Source organism: Zonotrichia leucophrys, chromosome 1A, assembly GCF_028769735.1.
Source record: "Zonotrichia leucophrys gambelii isolate GWCS_2022_RI chromosome 1A, RI_Zleu_2.0, whole genome shotgun sequence".
NCBI lineage: Eukaryota > Metazoa > Chordata > Aves > Passeriformes > Passerellidae > Zonotrichia > Zonotrichia leucophrys.
In genome coordinates this window covers 23,475,188-23,498,269 of record NC_088170.1, presented here as the reverse complement: position 1 = coordinate 23,498,269, position 23,082 = coordinate 23,475,188, and the positions used below count along the sequence as shown (strand labels likewise).

At 41.5% G+C, this 23,082-nt stretch overlaps 1 protein-coding gene across 2 annotated transcripts in view; it reads left to right on the top strand.

The window, feature by feature from the left end:
• The first annotated feature begins 829 nt into the window (after positions 1-829).
• Positions 830-23,082, top strand: part of CPM (carboxypeptidase M) — a 29,270-nt gene continuing 7,017 nt past the window's right edge. The window contains exons 1-3 of one of the 2 annotated variants that reach the window (XM_064701910.1): positions 830-849; positions 1,199-1,355; positions 16,306-16,403. In XM_064701910.1, the coding sequence (XP_064557980.1) occupies positions 16,389-16,403 (15 nt within the window). In that variant the 5' untranslated portion in view covers positions 830-849; positions 1,199-1,355; positions 16,306-16,388. Of the gene's footprint in view, positions 850-1,001; positions 1,059-1,198; positions 1,356-16,305; positions 16,404-23,082 lie in introns of those variants that run through there. The other variant, XM_064701909.1, reaches the window with a different exon arrangement.

Here is a 23,082-nt window from a genome sequence, read left to right as displayed (position 1 = left end):
ATGAATTTAACAGTAACATTTTGTTTAACAAGGACTTTTGTTAAATATAGTATCTTCTATTTGGAATACAGGACTTGTTATTTAAGGTTGGCTCATGGGTTCATTTCCTTTAACATCCTTTTCTGACATTAACCAGCATAGTAAATTTCAGAAGAGAGCAGATGAAATCCCACTGGTGGTTATAACTTTTTTCTCAGTAAAATTGTACAGAATTTACAAGTAACTGCATTCTAATACTCAGCTATATCCACATTCATATTTTAAAATAAATGCAGACACTATCCTAATTTTTGTTGCTGGAAGCCAGCTTAACGTTCTTTCTCTTAGTTCTTTTCAATCTTCAAGACAACAAAAGGTGCTGAAAGAGCCTTTGTGGTGAATTCCAAGACCAAGATATCCCCAAGGCAATGTGGTTAGTGCAGAACCAAAAAAGCACTTAATTCTGTAGATAGAATCCAGTCCTTTTAGTAAGCAAATACAAGCCTATTAAAAACCCATCTTTAAACAAAAAAGCAGAAGCAAAAATAGCGCTAGGTGCAAATTTAGTTGGATTTACAGATAAATTCTCTCACGGCTTATGTAGCAGGCTTTGTCTCTGGGTCCCCCAGGCGCTGCCGTTCTGATCACACGCCACGACCACACAGGTGCTGAGGAGGAACTTGGATTTTATTGTGAATCGGAACAACACCAAAAGTCAGAACGTGAACGTTCACACCCCTTCCCGGGTTGTTGTTTGGGGTTTTTTAATGCCTACAGACACCGCTCACCCCCTCCGGTGATAAACGAGGGAAAAGCAGCAGGGGCTGCTGCAGGGAGGGCCGCGCCTGGCGGGAGCCAAGCCCCGCGCAGGTGGGAGCGAGGGAGGGGACGAGCGACAAGGGGCGGGAGGGATGGCTGCCTGTGCCCGGGCCGGGCCCCGACCCCTGGGCGGGCCGGGGCAGCTGAGTGGATGGAGGGCGCGTCACTCAGGGCAGGGCCAGCGGGGATGGCGGCCCCCGCCCGGCGCGGCGCGGCACAGCCCCGGCGGCAGCGGCGGCAGCATGCGGGCGGCGGCCGCGGTACGGCGGTGCCACCTGCTCCGGCGGGGCAGGGGCAGGGACGGGGACAGGGACAGGGAAGGAAGGAGGGAGGGAAGGAAGGAAGGCTCTCCGCGGGCTGGCCGCTGCCCGCGGAGAAAGCTTCATCTGTCTGTCCCTAGGACGCGGTGGGCATCCTCATCCTCTGCCTGGCTTCTGCGGCGGCCGCGCTGGACTTCAGGTACCACCACACCGAGGAGCTGGAGGAGTTCCTGAGGGGGGTGCACGCCGCGCACCCCTCCTTCACCCACCTGCACAGCATCGGCCGCTCGGTGCAAGGTAAGCGCGCTGGGGCGGGAGGAGAGACGCTTTTTGTTCTAACTAATTCGGGGCAGGTGTGGGTGAAGGTGGCGATTCGTGGCTGCTTGCTGGCGGCGGGGCTGCTCTAACCAACCTCTGAGAAGTTTCGTGTTCCTCTTGCTTAAGCGTGAATAACACACTCTGGCTGAAGCATCGTGCGTGTCGTCAGGGTAAAAGTTCTGCCAACACTTATGTTTCTGAGAATTGGAAACGTCCTGAGTGGCAATTTCAGAAAGAGGGCCGTCTTTATGGAGCGTAGAATGTGTGGGACCCCTTTGCCAAGTGCCCGTTCTGGGAAGGACGATAATTAAAGAAGTGTGTTTCCTAATTTGAGGTTGTGTTAAAAATACCTCTTGATACAAGCTCCTGGGCTGTAGATGAAGAATAGGATTTCAGTCTCAAATGTTACAGCAAAATGTACTGAAATCAGTAATTACTTTTCTGACCTTATATTGATGTTTTAATTTATCCCCCTGTGATTTCTTACCATAAAGAAATCATAAATTTGGGGAGAAGTGGCTAATTTTTCAAAAGATATTTAAAAGATTAAAGTCCATATGCAAATAAACACTAATGTACATTTTTTTTAATTCTAAGAAAACAAACAAACAAAAAACCCCAAACTGCTTTACTAGATTTCAGTTCAAGAAACTAAATCACTCTGAGAAGAGCTATAAAACAAGATAGAAAATCCATTCTCTAGAAACATCATCTGTTCCTCTAATCCCATTTCGTACCACTGGAAGGAGACATTTATAGCAATTATTATCAAATCTGCACTTGTGATTTAAAAAAATAAAAATCTGTATTCTTCTTGCTAGATGATCACGAACACATTTTCATGGCTTCTCTCTTGTTTTACTGTGTATCTCAAAGTAGAAGAGGAATCTTAAAGTTATTTCAACTGTGTTGGTTTTGGTTTCATCAAAGGCAGAATTAGATTGGATTATGTTATTCATCCATGCAAGAGGTTAATTCCTGTAAGTACAGTTCCCTCCAGTGCAAACTAGCAATTATCCACATCCTTATTTTCATACCTTTAGAGAACTTAGCTAACATTCTGATGATAAGAATAGGTTATGACTTTTCTGCCAGGAACTCAGCTGGCTTATTTTTGTGCGGGTAGGCAGAAACCTTTCATCCAACCTGAGAGATTGGAATTTTGGGTTTTACATATCTAGATACCTGAAAGCTGATAACATGAGGTGTTCAACTTGTCTGAGTTCCACCAGCATGAAAACTGGAAAATCATCATCTCTTGGTTGTGATTGAGCAATGCACGGAAACATCATTCAGATTTTGATATATTGCCTTCTGCTTTGCCAGACTGAGAATTGTGTGGGCTCTCCTCATTATTATTCTCAGTGCCATGTAAAGCAGAATGGCAGTGAAAAATGTGTAGTGCTCCTCCAGTCTTTCAGTTTTTTCTAAAAGTTAAGAGATTTTTACCTTTGTTGAGAAATGAGCCTTCAGAGTCATCTGGAATATGGCAGGGGACAGTACTGAATTAGGGTCTAATTTGGGGTTTTTTTTGCTCATGCTAAAAGAAAGTTTTATGATAACAGTGATTATAGAATTCTGGTGAAAATGAAGTTTCAGTTTTGGTCCATGGGTTGAAGTTCTGTTCCTCTATTCTCAGTCAAGCTGCTGCAAGCAAGGCTGTCTGTGCGTGCACACGCCTGTGTGGGTTTACTAGTGTTGTCCTCCTGCCAGTTAGCTAAACCATGGTAGCTAAATGTACTTCTTGATGATGAGAAACAAAAATTAATTAAGTACTATAAAACTGAGATCAGTGTGATGTAGTAAGTTGATAGTCCTGATATGAAAATTCTTGGTGATGAATACAATATCCCATAGGATCAAAGTAACACCTATGAAGTCAACAGACATTATTTTACTATTATCGTGAATGACTATTGTTGCCATGTTATTTGTTAATCTATGTTCAATTTTATCTAATAATCTAGTATTTTATACTGCCATCTAGACTTGGATTATGAAGAATGTGAAGTAAAGGCTTGACTTTTGGTCAGTGCGTGTAGATTCAGAGCTCTGCAAGGATGTAAAAATCCAGCTCTTAGATGTTGTGGAGGGTGATAGGGACCTGTGTATTACCACTTCAGAAAGTGATCCTATGTAGTTCTTTAAGAGAAGTATCTAGACACTCTTCATGTCAGAAGCCTCACCTGCCTGAGGCAGATCATAAAGTAATTTAGGTCTGGAGGCTATCTAGCCTGAGCTCCTGTTCAAAGCCAGGCTCACTTGAGAGTTAATTACGATGCTCAGGGCCCTCTCCACTCTACATCTGAATATCTGCAAGGGTGGAGGTTCCACAGAGTCTCTAGGTACCTGAGCCACCTTGCAGCCCTTCAGCTGCACAGCTGCAACCCAGCCAGTCTGCAGTCTGTACCTGCATGGGATCATCTTCTTGAGTTGCAAATCCATACATGGGGTTCTTTTGTTCCAGGTGCAGGATTTTGCATTTATCTCGGTCAAATTCCATGAGTTTGCTGTCAAGAAATTCCTTCAGTTTACCAGGGGCCCTCTGAATGGCAGCCCTGGTCCTGATGAAGATATTAAACAGCATCAGCCCCAGTACTGACCCTTGAGGAATGCTGCTAATAATCTGCTGCTTCTTGAACCACCAGTTGTTCAGTCCAGTCAGCTTCTAGCCTGCTTTACTGTAGTCTAATCCATAATCCCATAATCCCATATCCATAATCCCAGTTTGTTTACAAAGACACCATGAGGGTGACTGGACACTGGAGCAGGCTGCTCAGGGAGCGTCCTTAGAGATATTCAACATCTGTCTGAACTCAGTCCTGGGCAGCTGGCTGTAGGTGGCCCTGCTTAAGGAGAGGAGTGGGACCAGGTGACCTCCAGAGGTCCCATGCAATTCCTGAATCTGTGATTCTGTTGAAAGCCTTGCTAAGGTCAAGACTAAATGAATAGGGTGCTTTGCTCCCTTTCACTAAGTCAGTCATTTCTGCATAAAACCCAAATAGTCAAGTGTGATTTGTTAGGGATAAATCTGAGGTGAGATTTACATAGTGTGTTTATTTGATGCATGTAGACTGTAATAGCAGTGTGCACAGCAGAATCTGTACCAAGATCCTCAATGGAAAACAAATGGAAAGATGCCAAATTTGTTTTGTGGTGGTTTACATCGCCATATAGAAATTCCCCCCTCCCAGATTACTAGGAGCACCTCTGCCAAGTTACTGAAAACAATGTTTTCTAGACTGGCAAAGGCCTGTTCAGTCTCCAAATCTGATATGGAAGCTATGATATTTAGTTATGTATCTCGTCTGCTAAGCTGTTATCCTTACACGAGGGGAGAAAGGAGCTTAAAAGATGTAGCTTGTTGGCTGACAAAACTGAGTGTTACCTTTTGGTCTAATTTAGTTGGTATCATCACATCCCTCGAGATTTGTAGGTAGTTTGGTCTGTGAGAAACTGATAGTCTTAGCAGAGATGTGTGATGGCTCAGAAAAACACCTTAATTCTTTTACATTGTTTCAGGTGTGTTGTTGAATAAAGTTATAAAAGCTTTTTGTCAGGAGTTCAGTTTTCTGATATATCCAATATCCAACCTCAGAACAGAGCGTGCACTCTATAGTAATAGAGGAACCTGCAGGGCTGCATCAGTCTGGGATGGGGGAATGGGACCTGGTGTAATCATATTAACCCATCCTTCCTAATGCCACCCCAGTGGGAAACAGACTGACTCTTAGCAAGCAAATCTTAGAGTGCATTACCAAAAGGAAAATAGTCAATGCACGTGTATGATCTGTGGCTTTTCGTCGTTCAAGATACAGTGCTGTTGTTATTCTTTGAAAAGAAAATGAGGATGGTGGGAAGCTGACTTAAGGATTCTAACTGAACTGATGACCTCCTTAGGAGGACAAAAACAGCCAGGTATTGGAAGAATGGAGTAACTTCTGTAGTAGATCCACACTCTAAAAGGCCTTTTCAGATACACTCTGGATTGAGATGAAGTGATAGCATGCTAATTACAGCATGGTTTAGATCTTGGTTTTCTGGAGGCCAGTCTGCATTTTTAGAATTCCAGTCAACTTTGGGACAGTTGTAAACATCCTCAGGCCAGATTCTGCTCACTGAGGGAAGGGTTGTGCATGGTTAAAGTACCCCTGTCTTTACTTAATGAAGTTTCAAAGTTGACTTTGTATATTAGTGTCCCTTTGGCAGGTTTCATCACTGGAGAGACAAAAACTAAAAGAAACTGACCAGATTTTGTTCTGGTTCCACTAGAAATTCTCAGAAATACCTTGCAAAAGAGCAGTCCTGAAAGCTTCTTTGGTTGAGAGCTCTGTGGCTTAGTCATCCAAATCTGACGCTTAGTGAACACCAATACTCAGTTGCTCTCTCTGTTGCCCTTGGACAGACACATTCTGTCCATTAATCTTAAACACTTGGCTAACTTTGGGGGGAATTTTTTGGTTTTGTTTTTAAGTAGTGAGTCTTGCTTATTAGCATTTTGCTGTCCCTGCTGTGTGAACAGGAGAGGCTGAAATGTGCAGGGTGTGTGTGTGTGTGTTTGCTCTGGGGTTTATAGCTCAGGAGTGCAGGACTGGCCCGTGGGTGGTGCTATGGGCTGCAGGGAAGGTGTGCTCAGCAGGCCAGGTTTCCCAGTGATAAGGTGCCTGTTGGAGCACTTGTCCCCTTCCTGCCTGCATTCTTGTGTTTTTCTCCTTGGGAAACAGGAGGGAACGAGCGTGCCCAGGTTTCCATCTGATAAGCAGCTGTGGCTTTGGCAGTAGGGCGTGCTGGGATTGGGACTCAGGTAGCCCTGTATGCATCATGTACCTGATAATAGAGTCAGTAGAAAACCTGGGCACTTAACCTGTCCATCATTGCTCACCAGCATCCGTGGAATGTGTGCCCAAGGTGTGCCAGAGGTCAGCTCAGACCTCCTGACCCCTCTGACTCTGTGCTGTTGATACCCTCAGGCATTTATGGGTGCCTGATACCTTTAGGCATTTATGGTGAGCAGGGGAGTGATGATTTAAGGTTCACTGCACTTCAGTGAAAATATTTAATAATAAAAGGCCAGGTATTGTGCTTGTCTCATCTACACATCAATAGTGTGTGTATGTAGCTGGGAACTCATTTTAAGTTATTTATTGTGACACAGTATGGAAGAAACCTGAGTTACTGCCATCAATACTAAAGTGCATTGTAAATTCTATTGAATTACAGACTTTTATGTTCTGGAGGTTTTTACTTTTTTAAAGTACTAGAAAACAAGTTTTACTGCTGGGGAAAACAAAGCTGAAATACGTTACACATAAAATGTTTGTTTTATTGTTTCATTGGGAATTATTCTTGGGTTGGCTCAAGGGTTCTAGCAGTGCATAAAAATAGAATGAGAAGGTTTTATACAGCCCACTGTACTTCGAGGTGGATTTCTTGGTGTTACCCATTATTAAATGCTAGTGCCAGTGTTTTTAAAAGTAGGAAGAAAAATGAAAGGTAACAGAGAGAATTCTTTTTGTCTTAAAAATAAGCAAATTACCTGGATGAAAAATCCATAGCAAGTGTGTTGTCTTTAAAGACTGTATTGCAGTTATTTTTTCTGTGGTTACATTATGTGAGGTATATTTGTGTAGAGGATTGTTACCTTAGGTTTGTTCCATTTGACTGCTGCAGATGACTTTCCTCCTGTCTCCAGTCCTTGATAATGTCTCTTCTTCCTTTCCCTCCTCCTTATCCCCACCCCACAAATTTCCTTACAGGCTTGTCATGCAAGCATGGTGTGTATAGATGATATAAACATCGAGGCTTTTCAAAGTTTGTTTTTAGAAACAACAATGAATAAGACATTTTCCACTCTGGGGGCCCCATGATGCAAATAATACTAAAGTTGCTTAGCTCCAGTCCAGAATTCCATGTAAAAATGGGCATTCTAAAACTTACTGTGATAGTTAAATTCTTATCCATGCTTGCTCATTTCTGATTTTTTTTGCCTGTTTTGGGTCACTTGTTCTTTCATGTCTCTCCTCATAACCATCTTTGTTCTTGTCTTTGACAGTATGTGTGGCATATAAATGTATGTTAATGAGATTTTAAGTAGGTTTACATGTTCATTTTAGTATTGAAAAGGTGTTTGGGTTCACAGATGGGTTTGATATTGATAGCCTTGTAATCTTTATTTGCAGCACATAATGTCCCTCACTGTGATGGGAAGGGGAAATAAAACAGAGGAGGAGTACTGGCTCCTTCATGGTTTATCTAGTGAAAGCTAAATCATGACTTTAAAAACAAGAAATATTAACTTGTATTCTTAAGTCTTCAGCTCCAAACTGAGCTTTGCTCTAAATCATGTGTTTAAATAGAAGTCACCATTACTATATTAGCTTTAGATTTTATTTGTCCTAACTGAAGCTAAAAATTCTTTAAATGCTGAAATATAGGTTCATATACATTATCTGACTGCATCCTCTTGCAGTTTGACTCCTGTGGTGAGACTCAAGTAGTTTGTGTGCAATCAGTCCTCCAACAGCCAAGGACTAAGATTGTATCTGATGATAACAAGACCTAACTTTTCCTTCCTGTCAGTACAACTATGCTTTTTATATGGGTCATTTATAAAAAGCATATTGTTTGGTCAGAATCAGATGTTTAACAGATTGATAAGCTCATACATTCCTCTTGGAGATGCAGTCACTGACTCTGCATTCGTATTCTCTTGCAGTGAAAGTAAAATAATTTGCTTAAGTTTTCTGTTCTTTACACTTCCTGTGAATTGGTCAATCATTTTTGTCCTGCCTTCTATGATCTCTCCTACTTAAATACACTTCTTTCAGAAAATTTTGGAGAAAAGTTTGTTCATTTGTTTTTTTCCTGTGGAACATGCTGCATCAGAGATTTCTGTCCCAGCTTAAATAAATAAATGAAGTGTGAGGGGAACCTATCCTAGCAACATAGATCAAACATTTCTCATATATAAACTGTTACCTAGTACTGAATTTTTAATGTTGTAACTTCAAAATGGAAAGATCTGATCTGTTTAGAAAAAGTACATTGTTCATATGAGTAGCATTTGTTTAGAATCAGCCTTTTGAGAAAAATCTCTGTGCTCCTGCTTCCTCTCTACCTTTTGCTTTGCAGTTGTCTGGTTGCAGCATATGTGTGTCAGCCTTTTTTCAGAGCAGTAAAAGTCTTAGGGCTGCAGCCATCCTTTTTCCCATCAGCAAGACTTTGCAGCTTTCTGTGTTTGTTTAGAGACAGGCATAGTTGACTACTGGATATCGTTACTCACACTGGTGAAGTTAGCAATGGTCTGGAGCTTGTGTGACACAGAATCAGGAATTGCAGCTGGTGGATGCAGTATCCATATCCCTTTCTGGTGTTGAGGAAGTAAATGTGTAAGATATTTTATGTTTGAGGGTTTTGTTTGTTTTAAAACCTAAGTAAAATATAGAACTCAGGGTACTAACAATGGTGCACAATGGACATAAATGAATGTTTTTTGCCCCTCACTTGTTGTAGGATTCTGCATTCTGGAGCATTGTGCATACATTTTTAGCTCTGTAAATGACATGTGATCCTAATCACAAGCTTACTTAAAGAAATAAGACTCTCATCTCCTGTCTGATTTTTACCCAGATGGTCAATTTGTCTGCATTCTCCTTTTAGCTTGAGAAGAGCTTAGTAACACATCCCTCCTACCCCACTTCAGACAATGAGACTTTTTAGTAGAAAAGTGTTTCTGGTGCCTTTCCATTCACTTCCCACAAAAGAAGAAGAGCAGTGTGCCCTGCATCCCCTCTGCCCAGCCTTTCTGCCTAGGACCTCTGGCTGTGGATCCTTGAAGGAACCAGTCTTGCTTATTTTCAGGGCTACCTAATTAAAGGTTTGCTGTGTGTAGCTGTGGCATATTGTGTTCACATAAGTACATGGAGACCTACTTATGATACATTAATTAATTGTTTGCAAGACTTCTTACAGTGAAGCATTTAGTTCATTAGACAGTCATTCTGCGCATGTTTTTGTGTAGAAGAGAGATCTATTTAGTTAGCTATCTAGGTAGTCTAGATAGCTGGGATTTTTTTAAAATGAAATCTGAATGTGCACGTGATTTCTAAACTTTCTGGAAGTTCTGCTTTTGGATCTTTTTATTAATTAGAAGATTAATTTTAAGAAGTGGACATGGAAAAAGATAATGCACTGTACTGGCTGTAGATCTCTTCCCCTCACAGCTGAGAGAACGCACTCCTTGTAAAACCGTTCACTCTTATAAGCTGTGCAGTGGTAGAGGATGTTTCTAAGCAGATGATTCTGCAGTTTGATATCCAGGACTTACTTGTTGTTATGGGAAAGGTCAGACCATGGCAGTCAGAGGCACTTAATTAAATTACTGTAGCTGCTACGTAATGTGCTGAGCTCACAGTGGATCTAGGACAGTTGAGTTACATTTCCTGTTTGTGCCTGGCCAGTGTGTTCTGCATCCATGGTCTTGCAGTTACCTGGGGCGTTTAAACAGAGCTTGAGCACATCTGAAAAAGTAACGTTTATCCTAAATCTAAAATAAAAGCAAATTCTGTTCTCAATAAGAAATGCACTCCTACTGTGTCCATTATTCCATTTTCCAAAGAGCAGCTAGAGAAAATTAGGGGAATAAGGTAGGCACAGATGCCTTCCCTGCTCTGCACTTCAAGCAGTGTGCAGCCAGGATGGTTCTGATTAAGCATTTTTCCTGATCGTGGAAAAATAGAGTACAAAGCTTGCTTTGATACACAATTGCATTAGGCTGATCTCAAAATCCCAAGAATAAACAAAGACCATCATAATGTGTTTGTTCAAGAGACTAAGGACCAAATTACTCTGCTTGTACATGGTAGCACAGCCTGATCCTTAGTTGCTGCCTTGTGTCTTTGTTTCCTTTCCTGAAAGCCGCTTGCTAGTGTTTCTAGAGACATTTGTTACCTGGTTTAGGAGAGAATCTGGAAATGCTGGTCGGACTAATGTAGCTTGTTAACTAAACCAGAAACAGATGATCATGGCACAGACCGGATTAGTTTTTAAAAATTTATCTAATCTCCATTTTTTCCCCCTTTATTGAGTTAAAAGGGTGGAGGGAGCTACTCAGTGTCTGGATTTGTAGGAGTCTCCTTGTCAGTGTTGAGATGTGTATGGTTTTGAGCTTCCTGTTCTTGAGGCAAACACAATGTCTGAGGTCTGACAAGGATTTTTATGGGATAGGTGTAGCAAGTCTCTTGGTGAGGTACTTCAGGAACTCAAATCCTCAAAGTGCACCAGTAACTTCTCAGCCACATATGAGCCACGACCTGTAGAGTGCTCCTTCTATTACCTTTAAGTGCAGAAATAGTTCTACATCCTCTGTCTCTGGTGGTCTAAGTGTAGGCTAAACAAAACTATTGAATCTGGATAAATTGCACTTTAAAACAAACAACCCCCTGTCCCTTATGACCAGCTTTGTTACAAGCAATCACTTTATTCATGATGATCCAATGGTGCTATTGGTAATATTTATTACTTTCAAACACACAATAGCTTTTCTGAAAATTACTAGATGCATACCAGTTTCATAGCTTTCTCAGAATATAACATACACCTTTTTAGAACTAGGTTTAAAAACCCTGTGGTGATAGAAACAGGAGTTGGTGAAAAGTGAAAAATAATCTATTGGTTTCTGGGTGTAAATACGAACCCAGTTAGTGTAAATAGTAGAAAAAGCCTGCTCAGACTTCCCATCTTCTTAGTGAGCAATACAGAATAAGGTTAGTATATCTTAATTTAAAACCAGTATTCCCTCTGCATTTTGTTTGGCTTTTACAAATTTATTTTTATTTCTTGATTTTTTTTTTCAAATAACCTGTAAGCTACTATTGTAGAGACTATGTTCTGCATTGGCAATTTTTCATTTTTGTATAAAGAGTGTGTTCAACTTGATTATGAGAACTGGAAATGGTAGTGATGACTCACATGTACATAGGAAAGAAAGGGTTGCTGTTCTCATAAGATCCAAGTCTTGTGAAAGTGTCCAAAGCAGCTATGGATCCCAATCAACCACAGATTTAGTTAAACGTTTAGGAAGATAAGCAAGCATGTGAACCATGAATTGTTTTGACTCCCTTCCCTTCTCAAGTGCTTTGGATACCAATAAGCAGTATCTAGTGTTTTTTAGAGTCATTTTTATTCCTTGTCATGTTTATTCCTTCAGTGCTGTTTATATGGTGCTGACTCTAATTTAGAGTGACGGGTGTAATCTCTTGGAGTAGATAGGAGCTGATTAAACAGTGGGAAATTGGTATTTCTATTTACTTTTTGCCAAGAGAGAGTGCCTTAAGTCTGTAACAAGGGGTCTGTGGAAGAGGTCAGAAGTATTAAGTTTAGCAGTGGCCCCCACATAGTGACTCAATGGCTGTCAGTGGATGTAGCCAGTGACAAATAATAAACCTGTAGCCAAAGGTTACCTTGGGTACTTTTGGCTTTTTTTCTGCTTACTAAGCACCATGCTGAATACTGCCAAACATACCTGTTTGATGCATGTGATTGATCTGTATCTCTTTATTCTTTAAAATAACTTGAAGACTCTTATATTTGAAGTGTTCTAGCTCTTCTTGGCATATCAACTTTGTTCATTACTAATGCCAGTGCTACTACAGGCCAAGTCTTTAGCTAATCCATTCTGTCTCAGTATACCTGAAAGTAAAGAAAAATGCTCACAAAAGAATTTGATGTTCAGTTGTTCTTACAGATGTTTGTCTGATTTCAACTTCAGGTATGTAGCTTATTTTGGCAGTGTTTTACTCAGTCTGGCTAGATTAAAATCACATATTTGTTCATATTTGTAAGGCAATACTGCTTGACATCAGTCATTCTGATTAACCATTTCTGGTTATACAAGTAATGTACTTGTATATTATTCAGATTCTCTTAGAATCTAAATCAAGCCATGTGTGGTTTTGGGCAGTCCCCTTGCAGAAGAAAAGTTCCCAAATGGCATTAGATTTTCCAGCTTGAATTGGTAATGACAATTCAGAGTACCTTGAGGGCAAGGGTGCTGATGATGGTAGTTTAGCAAAAGGAATTACTCCTGAAGTCCTTCATTAGCTGTGGCAGTGTTTTGCTGGAAAACAATGTAGCCCTGGGGAGGCTCATCTGCCTAGAGAAGAGAATGCTTAGGGTGGAATCTTGTCACAGAATTCTAGCACTTGAAGGGTGGCTATAAAGAGGATGGCTCCTCTCTCTTCTCAAGGAGCCATGTGGAAAGAAGCAAGGGGCAATGGGTACAAGTTGCACTATGAGAGATTTCATCTCAACAGAAGAAAATTTTGTACAGTGAGAATCATTCACTGGAATGACTTCCCCAGAAATGAGGTAGAGTCCTCCCCACTGGAGGTTTTAAAGATGCAATTGAACAGAGTGCTAAATAATCTTATCTAGGTTTCCTTTCCCATGTAGGGTTGGCCCAGATGATCTCTTCCTTCTAACCTGGGCTGTTCAATGATTCTGAGATTGATTCTATGATTTAATTCCTCTGGGACCTTGCATTCTAGTGAGAGTTAATCTCTCTTCCCCTCCTCGTTGTCCTGCGCCTTTCTAGGTGGGGGCTGCCTCAACACAGAGCAGCATTACAGCAATTCCTGCCCATGAAGCCAGTGTGCCAGCCCAGGAGGACTGCAGTCAGTCTATTGCTTTTTCTTGGTCAAAGTGGTCCTCCCTGCAAACTCTTGAATCAGTACTCTAGCCTGACTGCTACTGACAGCGGGTCTGAGCCATTCCCCAGTCATTTCACTTCATTTCCTAGCCATAACTTTCTTTGAAATTATGAGTTTTTCATAAATGAAACTGTAAAGAACAAAGTGAAGAAAGCAGAAATTAAATTCAGAACAAAAACAGGGAGCACAATCCAGATTCTAACGTCTACACATTGATTTGATTTCTTTCCCAGTAGATCTGGAGATCAGTTTCAATTCTTCATTTTAATTACCAGGTTTTGTACATCTGTAGAATATGACACTACGTTGTGAACTAGTGGCAATGCTAGAAAACTTTTTTAAAAATTAAAAAGGCTTCTCAGTCTACTAGAAGCTGTGTGGTCTGGCTCTGCTCCAATACAAGTCTTGTTACTTGTCCTGAGCTACACAGTTAGAAACACACGTTTGTCTTCATCACTTGAAATATAGTTCACTAATTAGTTGACGTCAGCTTTGGTTTGGCAATTTGGCAGTGAGAAATGGCTTTTCAAAGCACAAGAGGAAGCTTAGCTGTTCCCTTCAGGTACCAAACCAGAGTTATCTAAGCTTTGCTGATTAAAGGAAACCATCCATATGCTGAATCTTTTTACATGCAGTTAATTACAGCCGTATGGAAAGAAATCTTACATCATCCCTCCCAGATACACTATCCAGTACTGCAGGCTGAGCAGACCCAGGAATGTATTTTAATTGTTAATGGAAGGTTTAGTACTTCTTACAAGCTGGAAATGCCAGGAAATAATTGGTATCTCAGTTCATGGGAGTGTTTATCGTGTAGATGGCCCTCACACAAACTCTAAACAGTCTGAACACCAATTTACATCAGTACTTAATGTTAGTCTATACTTAGCTCTTCCTTGTGTTTCCCATGAGTGCAATCCACAGTGAGAGCAGCAGGAACAAGTACTGCTGATGGCAAGACACTGGAAGTACTATGTTTTAGTTTGATATTAGAATACGCTATTATTTGTAGAAAATCTTAAATGATGGAAACATCTAGAGCACTTTAACTCTGCGTGGGCTCTTTGCTTGAGTGTGTGTGATGAGCTGCATGTTGCAGGTTTGCAGCAGCCGCCTTTGGGCTGGGCTGTGGCAGAAAGGCTGCAGTCACTGCTGGGAGCAGGTGTCTCCTCCTGCTGCAGAAGCCCATGTGGCAGCTGGCACCAAGGAGGGATGTCTGAACTTGCCTTCCAAAAGAGGGAATGGGAGCTGGGAAGAAGGCCTTGGAGGGCATAAGGACAAAGAATTATAGGAGCATTCTGGAAGGACTCCTTGGTAATTCATTGCAAGTTGCCCCATAAACAGCTATAGAGAGAATGGCACATTGCAGAATTGGAAAATTGAGGTTGTTGTCCACACTTGATTATGAATAACAGTTTTTTCACTACCAGGATTGTTTTCAGTTCCAAGCATGTGCTACTGCAGCAAGATTTGTCATCTGTTTTCGCAGAGCTGCAGGATGGTTGAGATTAGAGGGGCTCTGGAGGTTTTGGAAGGGAGAAGGGCTAGGGTGAGAGGATTTGTGTGTTCTCTTTCCTTTTTGAAGAATAATGTGACTAAAAGTTAGTGTCTTTGGGTTCTCCACTCTGCAACTTGTCTAGGCTTACAGAAATCAAACTTTTTCTTTTTTTTATGAGACAGTGGCTGTACATACAACAAGGCCAAATAACTAGCTTTCTTTCTTACCAAATAAGTTGCCACAAAATTATTTTTAAAAGTATGATTTCTTGCTCACATTGTCCTTTAATGAAAGAGTCAGTAGCATCATCTCACAGCTTTGTGCATGGCGTGGTTACAGGGGTTGAACACCAATGTCTTCAAGAGCAGCTGTGAAACCAGGGGATACTGAGATCACTCTTGGTTGAATCTCTCAGCACTGTCTTGCTGCTTCTTGGTCCTAAGACTCTGATTCTGTTAACTGAGAATTTAGTTTGGCAACCACTGTCTTCAGTTTTGCCTCTCTTACAACAGTTTCAGTGCATCATCCAGTGGTGCTTTGTCCATTTCAAGTTTTTCTCCCATTCCCAAAGCCATGACCCTTGTGGTAGAGCTGCTGTGAGCCAGTTGCACAGCTGGAAAAGAAAACAAAAATGCTGTGGCATGTGCGTGACTACAGTGGTTGTGCCTTTGGGAATGGGAAGCTGATACCTTCCAGAGTTTGTTTTCAGTGCAGATTTGATGACCCACCAAGCTTTGGGAAATAGGGCTTTTTATAGCACTGCATGTAGCAGTTCCTGTGTTCTGTCTGTGGTGGCTGGGCTCCTCTCAGGCAGGCAGTGGGTCCCAACAGGACCTGTGTGGAGCTGGGGGCAGCTGCCGCCCTGCAGGGCCTGGGCATTGGCAATCTTTAGCCTGTCACTGCTTTTATCAAGTCACTGGTCCAGTTTCATTGCTGCCATCTGCTGAAACTTGAGTTTTCCACCTGACTGAGCAGACTAGTGGGAAGCACAGGTTTGCAGATGAGGTCTGAAATGCCACAGTATCACTAAAAATAGTAACAAAAAATTTCCTCTCCTCTCCCTTTCCCCCTGCTTAAATGTGGACTTCCAAAATGTATGTATGTTTATTTTGGTGCTTAAAGTTCAGCTTCTTGTGCAGCTTTAGTGGTCCTAACTAATACTCTTTCTGTAGCCATTAATTCTTTCCCTGCTGATATATTTGAAATGTGTCTCTGATACTGCTCTTTCTGGTACCTCCTGTTTTCTGAGTAGTAATGCATGAATATGTTTAGCTTTTTTGTGTTGTCTTTAGTACAAAACCAGATGTTCTTTCTTTGTGATAATGAAAATTTCTGTATATATTTCAAAAAAGCCTTATGATTTAAAATTGGGGGGGGGGGGGAAGAGTGGTGTTATTTGCTAAATTTAATTTGAAAATTGTTTTTTACAAAAAAAAGAGATTTCTTTTCTAGTCCTGGTTAAATGCTTTAGAAATTGCAGGGTTTATTATGTACTTGGGCAGAAGACGAAACATATTTATTCCTATAACTAATATTGCAAATATTCATAGAATAAAAGAACCCCACAGTCTACTATGATATGTTACATATAGGACTGAGTGGGCACCAATGAAATACGAGGATTTGTACAATGGTCTTAATGACCAATTCTTTTTATTCTTCTAAGGCTTGTATAATTTTACACATGTTTTGAAAAATGTCTTTTCCCCTTCCCCTCCTAAAGGTAGAGACCTGTGGGTTCTTGTTCTGGGAAGGTTTCCAACCCATCATAAGATTGGCATTCCAGAGTTCAAGTATGTTGCTAATATGCATGGGGATGAGGTACGTTTCAATTTTTGCAATGTCATTTATACCGAATACACTGTACCAGAGGTTCAGAGCGAGCTTCTCTCAGGCATGTTCTTTTTATTATTGAGATATTTCATAACTCAAGGAAGACAAAATATGTGTGTATTTATTGAGGAATTCTCAGAATAAAGTTCCCTTGTTTTGGTGGAAGGGCCTTAGGAGACCTTACATCATGGTGCAGAGTCCAACAATCCTACACTCAAGACCTCTCTTAAGTAGAGAGCTTTGTCTTCTCCACCTGAGTAAACCCAGAGGCTTTAAGTTTCCCAGCAATGAGTCAGATGCAATAGTTTGCTTGTACATTGTTATTGCCTAGGCATGAAATATGACTGATAGAACTCTTCAAATACATCCTAAGATTAAACAATAACTGCTGTGAAGCATCAAATTATTTATTGTAGGAAGAAAATTTGTCTTGGAAACCTTAAGCTAGGAACAGCTAGATTCACCTGAGATAACACAGGGTACAAAAGAAAAAGCAATGCCAGAACAATAGACTTGCTCTGGGAAGAATGCCCACTTATTAATGATCAAGGAGAAATTATGATTATGAGCCTACCTGGTGCACTACCTGAATCTGAATCAGAAAGAATCAAAGCTTTACTGTTCTCTATAGTACTTTTTTGCTTTATATTTCTTTTATTCTTTGCCTTTACCTGATTGTATTAGTCATCTGCAGGATAAGTTTAAACCGCACAATATGTTTTTATGCAGCCTTTCATGTGAAGGTTAAATAATTTAACAGGAGTAGCAAGGTACATATGTATACATATGTGCTAGACTGTGAATTGCCAAAACTAAGAAAGGTGGATTTAGTAGAAGGTGTATCCTGTGCAAAGGGTAACGTGTCAGGAGTTATTGCTGTGTGTGAGCACTTGCACGCCTACGGGCACTTGTGACATTATGTGCCAAGAATTTTCCCCAAGTCAGACTAGTTTCACCTTGTTCAACACTGGCCTTGCTCAAAGTGCTGCTGGGAGTTTGACAGCTTGGGAATTTAACTCTGTGTGGGAGGAGGCTGGTTCGTGGTGTCAGGTGGGTACATGTGTAGGGTTTGCAGCTCCCGGAGCACACCTGGCGTGCTCATCAAGGTATCTGGGAGCTGAGGCTCCATCCCACGGTCCCTGCAGGCTGCTGGAGGGGATGGCAAACCTCTGACTGCAAATCACCCTGCTTTGGTGGGGAGGAGCTGGAGGGCAGGATATGATCTCATCCAGGATGGGCTGGCTTGCAAATCCAATATTGCTGGACTGCAAAAGGCCACACGTACTGAAGTCCCCACAAGGAAGCACCCCTGTCATTATCACTACCCAGCTGGATGTGCATAAGGAACTTTGGCCATAGAAACACACATTGTTTGCACATCCACAGGGCTGGGGATTGGCAACTCAGATCACTGCCTAGGATCTGAGTTTTTTATTGACTTCATGAGGAAATTAGGCTAGATTTTCTTTTAAAGTCAGACACAGTGCCAGATGGTGTGAGCAGGGTTGATCCTTGAGCTGCTTGGCTAAGGTGTCCAACATTCCAGTTGTTTGTCAGACCAAGCTCACACCTAGTGAACATTCCAGAAATAGAGCTATTCCTCCTTTTCAGACCCTCATGATGATTTTTGCTATATGTGGTTTTTGGGTACATACAGGTGAAACAAATAAACATACAAACACAGTTGGTGTTTGGGGCTTTTTTAAATCTGATCATAAATGTGTTTCAGACGGCAGGAAATGAATTCCTCATATAGAGAAGCATTGGATAACTTGTATATTTTTCCCCCCATAATCTAAGATTCTGCTGGACTAGTCGCTGGGGATAGATTAAACTACCCCTACAATGTATTAGGCAAATAAGTGTTGCACTAATTATACAACAAGCTTCAACTTGTGTGCCAGAGTCTTTCATAAATTGAAATTGTGAGATTATGGCTTCATTGATCCAGTCAGGCCTTTTGTGCTTCAGTGACGTTTTCCACAAAAGATAAAAAATGAGAAGTTCTGATCTCAAGTGTTGTTTGGTGAAGCTGCCCTTCCAGCCTGTTATGATCATGCATATGACACTTAACTTTGACTCAGCTGGCCCACTGCTCCAAACACATAAAAGTTGGGGTGGAACCTGAATTACATGTGTGTGGGCTGTTCACACGTGCTGCTGGAAGAAAATCTAGGTTATTTGGAAAGCTGCCCAATAGGGAAGTTCTAATAAAGTAATCTGAGTATGTAACACCATGAGAGGAGTATGTTTTTCAGAACTGAAAAGATTTATTTTTTTAAGTAAGTTTATTTTTCTTGATACTCTAAGACATAACCAGCCAAGATTTAAAAGATTGTAATTTTGTGTTCACTGTTGCCAGATGGAGTGAACTATTGCCCCGGATCCACTGAGAGGCAACAAAAAACTTCTCCCATTCTTTATGCTGCCTGCATGAAGCTGGACACCATTTTTAGCAGTACTTTTTGTTTAACCTGAGCCAAATGAAAACTGATTTAAGCTAACTTTAATCAAGACAGTGGTAACTGACTGCACAAAATGCATAAGCCTGTGAAATGTTGTTGAAGTCTGCAGGGGGAAGGTGAGGGAGAGGTTGCCTGATCTTCTGGGGCAGCTCCCATTGTGAATTAGACAGGAGCCTCTCTTGTCCCAGTCTTGTGCTCTTTCCTGAAAGACCTTCTCTTTCCAAGTCACACACCCCTCCCTGGGGAGGAACTCCTCCTGCTTAACACCAACCACAACCAAACCCCCAGATGCTCCTAAGTCTCAATTGGAGCAAAACCATTTGGACCCTCTGTGCCGTGACTGGAGTGCGTTCTGTACAAACAGGATCTGGCTGGAAGGCTGAGCCATGGATATCACTGCAGGGAAATCCCTTAAGGAAAAGCACATCTGAACAAGCTGTAAACTTCCTGTGTGCTTCTGCTCTCCCCCTTTCATGTGCTGATATATGGCTTTAGCTTTCTGCAGCTGTAGTGTAACTGCACCATCACAAGATAAACTTTTTCAGGGTGGCACTGCTGATATCAGTCCTTTTCTTTTAAAGTGTCCACTTCTTATCACTTTATTTACTCAGCATATAAAATAGCAACAATGCAAATAACATTAAATAACACAATAATAAACAATAGTTTATTTATAATAATATAAATAAATTACTTGTATAGGTAATATAATAATATAGTAGTATAAAATATTATTTAAAATAGTAGTATTTTTGCTCTTTCACTGTGTGAAACTGAGCCTATACTGATAGGTCTGGACTAGCCTATGTGAAAGGATATGTTTATGTGCTGCCTTATCTTGTGAAATAAGTTAAAGCCACTCTACCCTATTTTCCATGTCATCATAGGCACAGTCATATCCACAGTAGGGTTTCCTGAAATATTAGAGCTTAAGTGATTAAGGGCTGGAGTAGATTTATTTGTGATTAATATGAAATATAATGGAGTCTTAAAAAATCACCAAACAATAAGCTAATGAGGCTTGTGCAGAATTTCTTACACTTATTTCTAAAAAATTAATGGAAGCTGCGTTTACACTATCAAAATACCACTGTTCAAAAAAAGGCTGGTTTTTTGTCATCTGATAAGAAAAAATCATTGCACAAAAAGAATACTGCATGTACTGCACAACTTATAGAATACTTGCATATACTGCTGTGAGGAATCTTAAGTCCATATTCCTGTGTCCCAGTCCTGTGTGATATGTTATTGAAGTGATATGCCGGGAAAGAGCATTTGCTCTAGGAAAAACCCCACTATTTATAAAAGCATTTATTGTATAGTAAACTGTTTTCCACCTAGCTTCAGTATTAGCTGATGTGATGTGAAAAAAGATCAGAAGGACCAGAAATTTAAAAATTCAAATCAATCAAATCTCAATGCTAACAACAGACTTTGAAAAAAGCTGGATGTTGCTGAGGTCTGTTTCAGCACATTTTAACACTGCCTCACTGCAGTTACTTCTTCCTTATCTTTCTTCACATTCTTCTGAGTGGGAAAAGAAGAACCTGCCCATGTCTCAGCCAGGCAGATCCTGAAGCTGGTGGAGTTTGTCCAGGTGGTAGCAACTTGTGCCAGTTACTGGTTCAGAAGCGTTTCCTTCAGTGATAAACCAGAGAGCTGCATTCCTGTCACACATGTGGTGTTTCTCAGATGGCCATAGAGATTGCTGCTGCAGAAATGAAGGGATGTGTGCCAAACTTGGCACAAGCCAGCTGTGTGTTTTAGCCAAGAAGGGCAGCCCCAGTGGGGTGTGTCCCAGCAGTGCGTGATAATTAATGCAGTACAAGTGTTAAAAATAAATAACATCCTGCAAGTGTAGCATTTCAGTGGGAAGCCAGGCTGGCCTGCTGCTCACACAGAGCTTCCTTAGGTGGGGTTGTTGTGCCTGGTATGCTGAGCCTGGCCTGTGGAGCAGCCAGGGCTGGAGCAGGGAGCCAGGCAAGGCTGTGCTGCCCTGGAACAGGTCCTTCCTGACTGCTTGCATCTTTCTTTCAACATCGTTCAGCTTAAAAACCGGGCCATGTTTAAGGAAAGAATTTTAATAATAAAAATGGGCAGAGTCCATCCACCCATAGTCCCCTGGTATTAGGTCTCTGTCATGTGGTAAGAGCACTGCTCTAAACCCAGGGCTGCTGCAGTCAAGTGTTACAGCACAGGTGCAATTGCACCTCACCTTAATCTCCTGACTGGCTGCTGCTCAGGCCTCTTGAGTAATCCTGTGGCACTGAGCAGGGTGCTGACACAGGATAAAGGATTTGTGTGCAGAAGCAGCAGTTGCACCCTTTTCTGCAGCATTGATCCATGTCCTGACACACGCACGCTTCTTCATTCGAGGCTTCCCTGAGGATCACTGGAAGCCTTTCCTGCTGACTTTCTCCCTTTGGGGCACAGGAGGAAGCTGACAGCTGAAAGTGCACAGAGAAACTCAATGTCTAATTCTATCCCTGAGGTGGGAGAAAGGGATTTCCTTTGCTCTTCTGTCACCCATCCCGTGAAACACAGTAGCACAATCTTCTTTGGCGTCTCATCTCCCCTGGGACACTGCATCAAAGCTGAATGTCCATGTCCTCTGAAAGCCCAGAACACATTCATGCTGTCCCCTGCTCTTCTCTCTTTCTTCATATTAAACCTGAGGCTGGTAAAGGTGTTGGTCCAGTAAGGTTACTGTCAGCAGCCTACCTTCAGTGTGTCTAGATCCTTTATTTGAAGCTCTAAAATAAAAGTGACTCATAACTTATCCAGAGACACTCCTGACCTCTGTAGCAACAGGGTAAAGCTGGCCTGAGCAGCAGATGCTTTCCAAGGGCTGATCAAAACTTGACCTTGAACTTGAACTTTCCCAGAAACAAAAATTTCCCCTCAGATGCTTCCAGATGTGCTTTCCCAAGCAATGCTGGGTGCTCTGGACCAAAACAAAACCACCCCTCTGATACCACACCAAAACAGTGTAATTGCCCAAGTGCCAGCACTTTTATGATAATCTGAACTGCCTAATGTCCTGAGTACAACTACAGCTATACCAGGAATCCTATAAAATAGTTTGTAAAACACTGTACATGTAAGTAAATCTGGGATTAACTTTTAATTGCAAACAATATAATCTGTGAAAATCTGGTCAGCTTTCATTCTTTGTAAACATTGTTCTTTTCCACCACATTCTTTTGTTCCTTTTCTTTTCTCCCCTTTCTGCTCCTGCTTCTCTACCCTTTCTTTCTGGGACGTATTTTGGTCAGGCACTGGAGAGCAGTACAGCAGGAGAAGAGCACTTTGCCAGGTTCCCAGGCAGCAGTCCAGTCTTGTCTCTGTGGCAGAGCTGTTCATGCTGATTCTGAGTCTGGTAACTTCATCTCTCATGCCCAGGGCCATGAGTTGGCTGATTTCTCTCCTCTCCTGTCCTCTCCTCTCCTTTCCTTCCCCACCCTTATAATGTTCCCAAGATGTCTATCACCCTTTTCAAGAGCTGCCTGTACAAGACAGGTTCTGTTGCATCCCTTCTTGGATTTCACAGAGTGTATTTATCAAACCTGCAGAGCAGTCTGTTTTCACATACTCAGGTGCTGGTTTAGATCCTGTTGTGATACACCAGGCTTTGTTCTCGGAGATAAAGTAGAGATAAGTTATCTCTAGAACTCATCTACTTGCAAGTCTTGGTTTGTTCCCTTTCTAGACAGGGTTTAGGAACCCTAAAGCACCCTTGAGGAATGGGTCACAGTGCTGTGGAAAGTGCCCCTGGAAAGCAAGGTTCAATGAACACTAGCAGTGGTTTCTGGGATACAATAGAATTGTCCTTAACTCTCGACACTATTTTGCCTAAAATCTGATAGACTAAAGGGAAATGTCAGCTTTCATGACTTACACAAACTTATATGAACAAAAATGATTAGCTTTTTCTCTGCAACTACCTCTCCTTGATCCAAAGTCTGTATCCAAATGTCTTTCCATGTCCATTTCTAAGGATTTATTTGATTTCCCCAATGCACATGCTCAAGACATTAAAATAAAGCAATGTAACAGAAGTATCTATGTGGCCTCTTTGATCTTGTATTAATATTGACTTCCATAAAAGAGGATCAACAAGAAAAAATCCTGCTCTGTGGCATCCTGGAAGACGTGGCAGACTTGTCCTCCCTTCCTTGTGAAGCTCCACTGCCAAGTGGTGC